The sequence below is a fragment of the Zingiber officinale genome, chromosome 10B, assembly GCF_018446385.1.
Source record: "Zingiber officinale cultivar Zhangliang chromosome 10B, Zo_v1.1, whole genome shotgun sequence".
Lineage (NCBI taxonomy): Eukaryota > Viridiplantae > Streptophyta > Magnoliopsida > Zingiberales > Zingiberaceae > Zingiber > Zingiber officinale.
The window spans coordinates 86,708,969-86,722,550 of NC_056005.1; the positions used below are offsets into that span (position 1 = coordinate 86,708,969).

Here is a 13,582-nt window from a genome sequence, read left to right on the forward strand (position 1 = left end):
CTTCTTCTCCAAGCAAGATCCGACCACCTTCCAAGCTCCAAAGGATGAAGAGGTTCGACCAAGGAGAAGAAAGAAAAGGAAAAGGGAAAACTAGAAGGGCCGACCACACCACCAAGGAAGAGAGGGAGGAAAAATAGAATAGAGTTCTTAGATATGAAGGCACCCCTATCCCCTCTTTTATAATCCTTGGTCTTGACAAATAAGGAAAATTTAAATAAAAACTTCCTTATTACTTTGCCATGAAAAGGAAAATTTAATTAATTAAAACTTATTTCCTTTTCTTAAAATAATATGGCCGGCCACCTTTTAATCCCAAACAAGGAAAGTTTTAATCAGAATTAAAATTTCCTAATTTATTTCCAACCACCTTCCAAACTCCAAAGGATGAAGAGTTTATTTACATTCATCATAGAAGGGGCACACAAAAGAGATACTTTGATGGTGAAACATGTCCTTTTTAGTTAAAAAATTAAAAAGAAGGGGCACCAGGTTAAAATGCTATAGGCTATCTAAATACGGAACCACCAAATGCATCATTAATATCTTCGTAAACATGATTAAAAATTTTCAATGAGTAACAAGTTCACGTAGTCCTCAAACATAGGAAGCTTATGCTCCTCGTTATAACTATACATTACCCTAACCATCCTCGCCATGTTTAAACAACATTCCACGAAATCTCGAGAAAATTTGGTCGATGAGCTAAAGCTTTCTTTATTTAGCTCCTCCCATGCTTTAGTAATCAGTCTCATCACTTCTTCCTTTGCGACTTCAAATGAGCAATGTGGATTCTCCTTCATGAAGCACTCTAAGAATGAGCCATCTTTTCCATCTTGTTCTTCATCCTAAATTGTAAATATAACACATAGGTTTAGTTTACGATCCATTCTTATACGTTGAAAAACGGATAAATGAATGAATGTACCTTAGCACTTCCCAAGTCATCCCAAAGTCGAAGAATTGTTGCTGGGCAAGATATTAGATTGGGGTAAGTCTCCAAATAACTCACATTCTCATGTGTTATAGCTTGGCCTAATAGGAAGTATATGTGTATCAATACGACTGGCACACCACAGCTAACTATGCCATTTTTGAAATAGTCATGGCTCGTCGGGACTTGACTTTGCTCGAACCATTTGGCTTCCACCAAAAATGCGTTGCATAGTTCTATCCACTATATGTTTCCATATATACAAAGAAAACTTGACCAAAATCATTGAAAGCTAAGGCACATTAAGGCGATTGATAGAGTTTAAATGTATGTATATATATATACCGCATTTTTCAAAGAGTCCATTGGATTCCACCCATGTTCCTTGTATATCGTTTGTGCAATCTCATTTGTCGTCTCAAACAATGCGGTGTAGGTTATTTTCATACAAAATGGAAGTGGATCGATATTCGCCGATAACTCCCATCTGCGTGTTGAAATACATAATAATGCGAAAACACATAAACATAAGAAAAAACTAGAGAGACAAGGAAAAAAAAGATAGTTACTTTTTTAGTATTGATTGATAATTGTCTTAACCTAACTCACCTATTTATACATATTGTCAAGATAATATATGTAAAATATAATAATAAATATGGAAATATATTATTGTAAATATAATAATAATAAATATAGAAATAATGAAAAATATGGTTTGGATTACCATATAAACATGATAAATCATCACTAATTAAAATAAATCTCTAAATCTACTGAATTATTATCTTTATCGTCATTACTACGTAATCAATCTTCTAAATGAATTATGTAAAACAATATTCGTGAACACAAAATTCTTACTTATTCATAGCTTTGACGAAGAGTTCGAGTTCATCCAACGATCCATACACATCGAAAATATCGTCAATGAGGTAGACAAATGCAATGACTTTCGTAAGCGCAACTCGATAGCTCGAGAACTTAGGGTTTGAAAGAACCGTCATCGACCACGTGTACCATTTCGACGGTTGATCTCGAGCAAACTTTAGTTCCCGCGCTAGACCGAGAGTCTCCCACCAACTGCACAGACCACAAAGAGAATGAGAACAACAACAACAACTCTAGCAAGGTGCAAGTAAATTGAAAACCTTGTGACTTGCTCCAATTCTTGAAGTTGTAGCAATTGAACCTCCTTGAAATCCCTCCTTGCAAATTCCTCAACTATTTTCCTCCTTCCCTGTTCCCCTCCTCCGAAGCTAACCAGAAATCGCCTAGCTCTGTAGCTTTGCAAGCTCACATGATAAGGATGAGCTAAAGTTTGCCGGATAAATTTGGCAAAATGAGGTGCAAAGTGTGGCATCGAAGAATTGAGGTGGCGAGTAGCAAATCTATTGGCTTCATAAAGTATGCCCTCGCCGGTGTTCAAGTAGGATGCTTCGAGCAAGCTCACAATTCCATGGCTTCCTCCTGTGAGAGATGGCATGAACTCACCACGTTTGTGATCTGTAAACCTGAGAAAAATATCTGAAAACGCAAGGTTGTTATAGAACTGATGATGATCAGTTAATTAATTAATCAATAATCACCTGATGACACAGGGTATCGAGTCTGTCGAAGTAAACGGAACAAAAGGGCAGCTTCATGCAGAGTATTCACTCTCCGGTGAAGCTGATCTGCGTAGCTCTCGCTGTACAGCGATTCCAGCGCAGCTACAATCTCTTCCTCGAAATGGTGCTCGACGTCCAACTTCTGAACGCAGTCGATCGCCAGCATCAACTCCGACGAGCTCCTGGCATAACAGAGCATGTTTCTGATCTCCTGTTTCATCATGTATACACGACGATCAAAATGAAACCAACTTGCAAATGAAACTGAACTGGACGGCGAGCTATAGGTGAATGCTTACACCATGAGCACGGTCGTCTGTAATTGGCACCACCAGCCTCTGCTGCTGCTGCTGCTTGTGCCTGGGGCTCTTGGTGCTGCGATTTGGGTTTCCCAGAGAACAGCAGAAAGAGCTGCAGGGTAGTTGAATTAAGGGTAGCATGTTTAATTATTTTTGGTTGGGAGCGAAGAGCTTGCTCTGCGATGGAATGTGACTCGATTGGCCTGCATTTATAGTCTCCACAGACTCAGATTTGTCTGCATTTCTAGCTCTGTCAAATCGAACTTTCTTTTTGTGGCCTGACAGGCCGCCGCAAGAGGAATGGTGGAGAGTGGTTCCTCGGTGAACTTTCTTTTTGTGGCCTGTAAATATCTGCATGCTTTCTTCGTTGTGAAGCTTGATGAATGCAGAACGGCATTGCTCAGGCCGCGTTTCGAAAAATGCCTTTTATATTAAAAACGTGACAAAATTCAAAAGAACAATCTTTTTTTATTAAAATCATAAAAATATATTTTTTATTTAATATCAAAAATAGACGCCATTCGGCGTTAAATATTTTACCTTTTATTTTAATAATATTTATTTTTACGCTGTTATAATTTATAACAGTAAAATTAGAAGAAAAAAAAACTCTAAATACAACTTAACTATACAGTCCCCATCTTTAAAAAACTTTATTTCCACTCCCTCTATATAAAATTTCATTTGCTTCAATTCTCTTGTATAAATACCATTATCTAATCGCCCATCATATTTTTTACGTCTAAAAAATCTAAAAATGAGCATAAATCTTTTTAAATTCAGTACTTTAAACTAGAATCAAGTATATTTTCTATCAAATTGCACACAATTTTTTTTCTCACTTAATATAATTTCTCCTATAAATTCAGCATCATTTAAAGATAATTTAATATATTTTTCATTCAATTGAGCACTATTTAAAGAGGATCCAGTATATTCTTCATTCAATTGAGTTGGAAAAAAAGTTATGCTCAATTTGATGAAAAATATACTAAATTATAGTTAAATGTGTTGAATTTAAGAAAAATTATACTTATATTTGGACTTTTTATACCCAAAAAATATGAGAGATAATTAGGTAAATTGATATCCATTATATTTGGGTAGGGAATGGAAAATTAAGTACGATTTTTTTCTCACTTAATATAATTCCTACTAAATTTAACATCATTTAAAGAAAATCTAGTATATTTTTCATTCAATTGAGTACTATTTAAAGAGAATCTAATATATTTTTCATCTATTGAGGTGGAAAAAGAGTCATGCTCAATTTGATAGAAAATATACTCGATTCTAGTTTAATGTACTGAATTTAAGAGGAATTATACTCATTTTTATATTTTTATACTTAAAAAATATGAGGGGTAATTAGGTAAATTGTCATTCATTATGTTTAGTTAGGGAGTGAAAATAAAGTTTTTTGGCACTAGGGACTACGTGCAAAGTTTTGTTTGTGATTCGGGGCTGCTTGCAAATTTTCCTTTATAATAACTACACAATTAATTATGATAGTTTTAATTATGTAATTATTATTATTACATAATTTTTTAATTAATATTCGGTATCCAATTTACACCAACTAATCTTAGGGTTAGTCAGCCAGACCCCACGATAATTTTTTATCGGCTATCAGGATAAATCGAGAAGCGTTCATAGTAAGCGGCTCATCAGCCTAACGTTCTTAGAACAACTACCCATTAAAGGGTATTCATCCATTAATTTATCAAAATTCGAACTCAATCCTTAGATATCTGGAAAACTGAGAAGACACTCTATTGCTGGATTATTTCCCCGGGAGTAGTTACAACTATATAGTTGTTGCTACAATATAATGTTGACTAGTATTAATAAAAAAATAACTATAATTTGTAGTTGCCATGATATTAATCATATGTGTCGATCGACATTGTGTCACGCCCCAGAGGAGTCCCTGTCCGAGAAAATTTCGGCAACATCTCCCCTGTACGGTGGACAATCTGAAATTTTTCTACATCTCACAAATGCCTCAGCCACAGGCGGCTGGAATAATAACAACAAAATAAAACATCACCATGCAGTTATATATAATCTATTCAGCCTCTGGCTGTCATAACCACGCAGTTAAAATAATTAAACAGTAAAATAATACTCTGACTCGAAATCCACCCTACTCCACTACACTCGTAAAGCTCAACTCTTCTGCCAACAGGCAGACATGTAGTAGAATAAAAACCAAATCCAAATCCATCGATATAATAAAATCTATACCATGTCCATAAGTAAATAAATCCAGAACATAACAAGTTCAAACAGTCTAGAACAGAAAAGGAAACCAAACGAAAAACCAATCACATCCTCGAGGTCTGCAGGGACCAGCAACTGGAACTCTCTCCTGACAGCATCAACCTGAAAATATCAACAATGGAGGCGGGGTGAGTCCAACACTCAGCAGGTACAATTGATATGCAAAGTAAAGAAACAACACCTAGTACTAATCATGCGTACAGTCTCCTGATAAGAAAGATAAAAATGCATCTGAAGTAAACAGGAGAATCTTTGTCTAACGAGTCCTAAGTATAAGGTCAAGCGAGTGGTATAGAATCCGTATGCAAACATAGGTATCCAAACAATACGCAGATATAAACGCAGCAAGACAAACACAGCAATAAATGATCATGCGTATGATGCGATGACCCCCGACGCCACCGATCATCTCACACACATAGTGAGGCCGAGTGGGTAGGTCTGTGACAACCGTGCACTCTACTACTCCCGATAAGTGACCGAGTGGACGGATGTTGTCGAGTACACCTATCCTCCTACCCCAAATCATAATGGGGGAGCTTGATGCTCTCATCCCACTCGATGACGGGGAGGAATCCCTGCAGGATAACACGTTGTGTCACACTACCCATGAGCGGACCAACGGTGCCTAACAGAGTCCTACTGCAACACACTCTGCCAGAATCGACCACTAACCCATGAGTGGTGGTGTGTGCAGATCCATGTAACTGGCGTTCAACAATAATGGAGCGGACTATCGCACAGCATGCAATCATGCAAATGATGCATGGCAATAACCATATAAACATCCTGACCTAATCCATATATATAGAAAAGTGCACCCTAGGTCAACGAATCATATCGAATCAAAGGTACACAGAAGGTATAAAAACCTAGGTCCTGAACATGGTGAAGCATGGTATATCACTACCCCCTATAAGCATGTATAAACAGGTAAAATATACATGAGATGCAAATCAATCAATCAATCAAGCACGTACCAAGATTTGGGTAGTGATTAACCGAAACAGATAAGAAACACAATTGATGCAATATGTTAATTTCATTACTAGGCATATCAAAGACAAAAAGTCAAAAGTACCCGCCTCCAATCGAAAAGGATCGTATCCAAAACAGATCCCCCGTCAAGACACCGTCTCGAATCAATATCCTGTAATAAATAGTACAGTTTGGCTAAGTTTAATTATAACTAAAATAGCTAAATCAAACTATTTTCTTCAGGAACCCCAATTGAATTGAACTAAAAATCAATTAGGATTAGTTCCATTAACCCTAACCATTCTACTATTCGATTTCATTAAAACCTACACATGAATCCAAGTTAACAACTATTGCTAACTCGACTAGGAATCCTCAACAACTAAGATCAATTCCTACACTATACCTCAAGCTCAGTCGTTGTTGAACATAGAACACGATGAGCTGATTGCTGGCTGGAAACAAGGTATACCACAGCAAGACCTCCTTTCTGCTAATTTCCCCACAGCGCACAACCCTGCAAAAACCGAACCTCACTGCTGGAATCACTGTTGAATTCAAACGGATCATACAACAATCCCAACTCACCTTGCTATTTTGTTCAGATCCGGCAGCAAGAGGCAATCTAGGGCACGCTCCTTTGAATCTTGGGCACAACAGAGAGGAAGAGAAGAGAAGTCCTCGGCGTCGACTGTGGTGGCGGCACCGGCGCTAGGGCATGGAAGGGGTCAGCGTCATCAGAGGAAGGGCGACGATGGCGCTGTACAAAGGCTAGGGCACGGCGTCGGCAGTAGGAAAACGGCTGACTTTGGATCTAGGGCACGCTGGCGCTGTGGTGGCGGTGTCACGGCGGCAGTGAGGAGGAGAAGAGCTCGGCACTGGGAGGCGAAGTGGAGAAAAAACTCGGCTATGAACCGGCTGCCGGCGCTCGGGAAGAAGAAACCGCCGACGTCGGGCGCGAGAGAAGAAGAGAGGAACGGATTAGGGCTCGGGCAGGCACAGTAACGAGGGGAAAAAAATATAAATAAGGAAAAAGAAAAGGAAAAAGGAAAAGAAAAATAAAACTTTTCCTTATTAAAACTGGGTAGCCTAAACAGACTTTTCCGACTCCGTTTTTATCTCCGTTAACTCGTCCGTACGAGCTCCGAAAAATTCCCGAAAAATGTCCAAAAATTCCAGAAAATTCCCTTATTAATATTCGCCTATTTTCCGGTATTTTACACATTGACTAGTGTTGACTAGAGATGAAACATTCATATTATAAGAGCTATGAATTGTAGTTATAATATAGTATTATTAGTTGATCTGAGTCAAAGTGCTACTATAATATAATATTGATCATTGTTGACTAGAAATAAAGTTATCATATTGTAACATGGCTATGATGTATATATAACTGTTATAACTAAATTTACTAGTTTTGATCAGAGTTAAAGGGTCTATATTGAAATAACTATGAATTATATCTATTGTAACACAATTTATTTAGGTTAAAAAGAGTTAAAGTGTTCATGTTATAATAACTATGAATATATAACTACTAAAACATTGCTTAAAATAAAGACAATTTTGAATAAAAAAGCATTAACACGGGGTGGAATGCTCTTTTGATAATAAATAAAAGCAGACATCCTTTGACAATTAGAATAAAAAGATATACCCATTTGTTTGCCTACAAAATATATTAAAAAATAAAAAATTGAATGACCACATTGTGGTCGAATCGTCTGACGAAGGTCGCCACATGGCCAAGGTCGAATGACCAAGGCCATCGCGCGCTTGTGTGTGTGTGTATATATATATATATATATAGGTCATACGATCCAATTAATCCTGGAGGTGACCAATTCAGTTTCCCAAAAATTTTCTATTTACTACTAGGATAAACAGTAGGCATAACATTCAAGTGTTGGTGACCAATTCGATTCTTAGAGTTATTCATCCTCCTCTAGCTCAGATGGATCCTAACAGTAGGCACAATAATTGATTGTTGGTGTTTAACAATCTAATTCTAAGGTAAATTGAGCCATTAAGTTGATAGGTAAGAGCAATGGTTAAATTCATAGAGGAGCAATTGACTGGTGGATCTTGGTAATCTATTGCTAGGCAAAAATTAGTCTAATAACAATCCTATAAAAGAGGATTTCGAGGAGATTTGAAGGCACCGAATCGTGATGGGTTGAGGATGAAGTACTACTACATTTCCAAACCTCGAAAGACATTCTAAAGTAATCACAAATTACTCAACGCAAAGTTTTCCTTTGTAAAGTTATTTTACTTTCATTTATATTTGTAAGTACTTCGTAGTAGTTTTTATGTGATGAACCAAGTCAAGTTAGATCCTATTGTATTTGAACCTTGTATTTAAGTATACAGGAGCTTAGAAACACAAAAAGACGAGCGGAAGATGTAGCTAGCAAGAAGGACGACACAGGAAGGGAGCCTACGGGCTCGATGCATCCTAGTGACGAGGTGCTGCAGAAGAGTACACCTGGTGGACACGAGAAATATGCACGACGTTCCAAGGATGAGAAGCTTGGGAGGAACCCTACTCGAGGAGAAGGTCAAACTTGGGTTCAGGTGTGCTCAACTTCGGTTGACCGGAGCATCACCCATGCGAAGAAGATTAGCTAAGGAGCTGATATAACTTAGGGAAGGCGCCTTCAATGGCTTGGAAGATGCCTTCCATAAACAGTGTCGAAGGCGCCTTCCAGCCTGTTGAAGGCACCTTCCAATGACCGTTAGCACTACAAGAAAAACCCTCATAGACATCGGTGGAACAACATCGATTTTAAGCAAAAAATGATGTCTTTGAGTATTTTACACCAGGTTTTCCAAAACCCGGTGTCTATAAGCGCATTTTCACTCATAGTGTAAAATACGGTGCCCAAAACATAATTAAATAATAAGGTTATTGGACAAATAATTTTATTGGATTTTTCAGGAATTTTTAGGAATTTTCTGAGCATTTTTCGGAGTCCGTTTGACGTAGTTTAAGGGGATCATTTATAGGCTAAGTGGAAGCCCGTTCGGGTTATCCCATTTAAGTGAGGAAATGTTTTAATTATAAAATCCTTTTTCTTTTATTTTTCCCGACCCATCGCTGTTTTCCCCAAAACCACCGAGATCCCAACCTCTCTTCCCCGATCCCCCTTCTCTTCTCCCTCACACGCTCTCTTCTCTTGATGCCATCGCCGACATGGGAGCCGCCGATCATCTTCTCTTTGTCGGCGCAGCCTCATCGCCGATCGCCAGAGAGATCGCACCGACGGGCCGAGCCTCCCTCTCTCAGCCTGATGTCGCGCCCGACGCCACCGCCCGACGCCGGTTTCCCTTTCTCCTCTCCATGCCACCGTCAGCCACCGCAGCTTGACGCCGGACGTCGCAGTCTACCGCCAGATCGCCGATTCTTCTCTTCACCGATCCTCTCCCGATTTTCCCTCATCTCGACACTTGATTGCCGAAGCTGACCCTCCTTAGTTCCGATCCAGCGGTCGTCTGCCCATCCCTAGCCGCGGACACCAGGAACTCGCCGGAAACCAAGCGCGTGAGTCGGTGACAGTAGGGTTCTTGAGTCTTTTGCCTTTCTTGCGATTTCTCTGATTCCTGCTTCTTTGTTCTGATTGGTCACCGTTCTTCCGATCAGTCGAGGCTGAAGCAGCTCGGCCTTGTCGTCGCCTCTTCCCTTTCATCGTCGGCATAGATCTATGTCATTGTTGTTCCGAGGGTTGAGTCATCATTCTTGTAAGGTTTGATATGTGATCTGAGTCCTAGAGTCAACCTGCTGCCACTGGATCTCTGCACATCGCAACTCCGATCACTGGATTTTGGTTCCTCTTTGTCGCTGGTACAGATTGGTTATCGATCCGTTGGGTGGGACAGATTTCATACACAGAATTAGATTGAGGTATGGTTTGTATCAGATGTGTAGCAAGTTAGTTTTCATTTTGTATGGGAATATAGAGATTTGATGTTTGGTTGGTTTTGTAGCTCCGGCCAGCACTGTTCACCGGCGATCCACAGTGTCGGCCATCTTGTTACAACTGTGAGCTTTTCAGACATGAGCTACCAGCAACTCACTTGAGATTGGGTAAGTGTTAGTTATAGGTTGTTGAAGTCAAGCTTGACTTGGATTACAAGGTTAATTAATAGGATTCATTGTATGGATTGTTAGATTCGCAAGGGAAGGAGTTAGCGAACAGTAGTGAATCGTTGCTATTGGTTGTGAGCCACTTTCAGTGACATCTTGTTGCCAAATTTAGAGTAAGGTATGTTGAGATTTGATTTTAGTTCTGCATGGGATTTGATTGGTGATGATTGATGAGTAATTAGTGGTGTTGTTGGGATTAATTATTGAATGTGGTGCTTAGAAACTGGTTAAGTGGAAGAACTATGTATGTTAGATTCATGATGGTTATTTGGTGAATGATTTATACAAATGGATGCATGATCATTATTAATATATTATGGATTGGTTGTTTATTAAAGATTGAGGCTAGGATTGGATTGTAAATGAATTTATGGATTCATGTTAATTAAAAAATTGAGAAACTCAAGGATTAGATATTGGATTAATTGATGATTCATGTGCAAACCTAATCTAATTAGGTTGTAGTATAATTAAGGTTGATTGGGGGATTACTCCAGGATCATGTTCGATTAGAGTTACCCTAATTAGATTAGGGATTCTGTTTAGTTATTTAGTTCCTACTTGATTAGCTACATTATACATATTGTGATTTGCAGGACTTTGATCCGAGATGAGCGTCTCGATGTGAGGTCGTTTGGCACGATCGACATATATAGGCGGGTATTTCTAACTTTATCTCTTTAGTATTTTGATCCTAGTGCATGAGCTTTATGTTCAGATAGTTGCTGTATCTATCTTGACTCCACTCTTATTTTTCCTGCGTTTGACACTTCCACTCAATCTTTGAGCTACTCGTTTCTGTATCTATACAGTCTCTCGTTGCTATCGATGATATTTAGCAGATACTATATTACTAGGTATCAGATACCAGATACCAGATGCCAGACATTAGAGATTAGGTATTGGATATATAGACACCTGATACCATGTTTACATGCTTTGATTTCTATTTATTTACACACCTTACTGAGCATGCTGGCTTCATGTAGCATACCTGTTTCTGTTTATATATTTATGATGACTGTTGCATTGTTCGCATCATGTCATTGCATGCATTGCCGACGATCTTGTCTCCCTTGTGGTTGAGGCGGTTGTTGGCCAGGGCCGCACGCTCGGCCACTCATGGGTAGTGGTAGCTTGGAGTGTGCCGCATGTCCTGTCATGCCCCCCACTCGCACACTCATGGGTAGTGTCTGCTGGAGTCGCGGGCAGCAGGGACCCCATCGCAGACGTAGCTATTCAGCTACTATGCAACTGTCCCCTCGGCCACTCGAGAGTAGTGGTAGCTGGAGTGGTGTACAGTGTTGGAGTGTATACTGAAAGTCTAAGCTTTGTAAACATTCATTATGAATAAAGAATCATATTTGGTCAAATTGTCTACATTTAGTTGTAGTTGTTCAATTAATTTATATTGTAGATAACATAGTATGTGGTGTCACATGTAGAAGATAATGTTATCAGTACCTTATAAATTATAAACAGTAGCTCGTGACCAAAATGGAAAGGAACAAACCATTAGAAGGTCGTAGTGTAATTAGGTATCAGTTTATCTTGACTGTATAATTACACTAGTACACTCAGAGTGTATTGAGTAGGACCATTTGAGGTCGTTTCTTTTATACTGACTTTATAAAGAAACAAAGACCTCGGTTATTATGGAAGTGTGTGCTCTTAATCCTAATATAATAATAAGCACATATATTTGATATTTATTTCTTTAATTTATCAATGGGTGAGATTTAGTTCGATGAATCAATAAGCCCGATAAATTGGGAAATTGTATCACTTATAGTGTGTGTTGTTGATTATAGAAGGAAACTGTGTCCTAGAGATACTAGGTTGATAATGTCCTCAAGAGGAGCTCATAAGGATTGTCATGTTAAACCCTGCAGGTGGACTTAGTCCGACATGACGATAAAGTTGAGTGGTACTACTCTTGGACTAAGATATTAATTAAATGAGTTGTCAGTAACTCACTTAATTAGTGGACATTCGATATCTTAAACACAGGGAGACTAACACACTCATAATAAGAAGGAGCCCAAAAATGTAATTTGGGATTGGTGCGGTAGTTCAATAATAGTTCTCTAGTGGAATGAATTATTATTGATAAAATTAAGTTGTGTGTTCAGGGCGAACACGGGATGCTTAATTTTATCGGGAGACCAAAACCAATTCTTCCTCTCGGTCCCTATCGTAGCCTCTTATTTATAGAGTTCTATACCCACCTATACCCACCTTCTATACCCACCAATAAGGGGCCGGCCAAGCTAGCTTGGGAACCAAGCTAGCTTGAACCCAAGCTAGTGGGGGCCGGCCAAATTAATTAAAAAGGATCTTAATTTTAATTTTATTATGTGGAAGAAATAATTTATTAAAGAGAATTAAAATTAAAATATCTCTCTTGTAAAAGATCTACAAAAGATTAAAGAAAGAGATTAGATCTCTTTCCTTATTTGTAGATTGGTGAGATATTTTATTTTTTCTTTAAAATTATCCACATGTTGATAAAATTAAAATTATAGAAATTTCCTTTTATCAACCATGAAGAGATTTTTAAAGAGAAATTTTATTTTTAAAATTTCCGGAAACAAATTAGGAAGTTTTAATTGTTGATTAAAACTTGTCTAATTTTTTCCTTCATTGATGTGGCCGGCCATTAGAGTTTGATTTGGGAAATTTTATTTTATTTTTCTCAATTAAATCATGTCAAGGAAATTAAGGAAATTTTATTGTAATTAAATTTCCTAATTTGCCTAGGCCAAGGAATATAAAAGAAGGGGTGAGGATGCCTTCATGAGACACAACCTCTATTATTTTCTCTCCCTCTTTTCCTTGGTGTTGTGGCCGGCTATCATCTTCTCCCTCTCTTCCTCTTGTGGTGGCCGAATACTTCATCCCTCTTGGAGTTCTCGTGGTGGCCGGATACTACTTGGAGAAGAAGAAGAAGGAGAGAAAGCTTGCATCTCTTGGAGCTTGGTTGGTGTTTTGTTCTTCATCCTTGATAAAGCTTCTTTGTGGCCGAACCTAGCTAGGAGGAGAAGAAGGTGGTTGGTGGTTTCTCATCTCGGAAGATCATTGCCCACACAACGTCCGAGGTTAGAAGAGGAATACGGTAGAAGATCAAGAGGTCTTTCTAAAAGGTATAACTAGTAATTTTTCTTTCCGCATCATACTAGTTATTTTTGGAAAAATACCAAATACAAGAGGCTTATGATTCTAGAATTTCGAATATGTTTTTCGATGTTGTGTTCTTTTGTTTTTTCTTTTCCTTGTGATTTGATTGTTCTTTTCGGTTAACCTAAAGTTATTTTAGGAAATTAAATATTAG

The 13,582-nt window shown here is 38.3% G+C and overlaps 1 protein-coding gene and 1 long non-coding RNA gene across 2 annotated transcripts; both read right to left on the reverse strand.

Moving 5' to 3' along the window:
* Window positions 1-557: 557 nt before the first annotated feature.
* LOC122029250 ((3S,6E)-nerolidol synthase 1-like) lies at window positions 558-3,008 on the reverse strand. Its single transcript, XM_042588189.1, has 7 exons — window positions 2,841-3,008; window positions 2,521-2,752; window positions 2,083-2,458; window positions 1,796-2,014; window positions 1,277-1,418; window positions 926-1,174; window positions 558-845 (listed from the first exon to the last, which is right to left on the reverse strand). Exons 1-7 carry the CDS (start codon window positions 2,979-2,981, stop codon window positions 558-560), a joined length of 1,647 nt encoding a protein of 548 aa, XP_042444123.1. The 5' UTR covers window positions 2,982-3,008.
* A 3,194-nt stretch (window positions 3,009-6,202) lies between these two features.
* On the reverse strand, window positions 6,203-7,105 carry LOC122029859. Its single transcript, XR_006125217.1, has 3 exons — window positions 6,690-7,105; window positions 6,508-6,618; window positions 6,203-6,273 (listed from the first exon to the last, which is right to left on the reverse strand). It is a non-coding gene; the product is annotated as an uncharacterized LOC122029859 (long non-coding RNA).
* Between the last annotated feature and the right edge of the window lie 6,477 nt (window positions 7,106-13,582).

Coding starts and splice junctions, on each gene's coding strand:
- LOC122029250 (XM_042588189.1), bottom strand. CDS start 2,981: ATGCTACCCTTAATTCAACTACCCTGCAGCTCTTTCTGCTGTTCTCTG. Junction 2,459..2,520: donor TCGATACCCTGTGTCATCAG/GTGATTATTGAT, acceptor TTGCGTTTTCAG/ATATTTTTCTCAGGTTTACA. Junction 1,419..1,795: donor TTCGTCAAAGCTATGAATAA/GTAAGAATTTTG, acceptor TTCAACACGCAG/ATGGGAGTTATCGGCGAATA.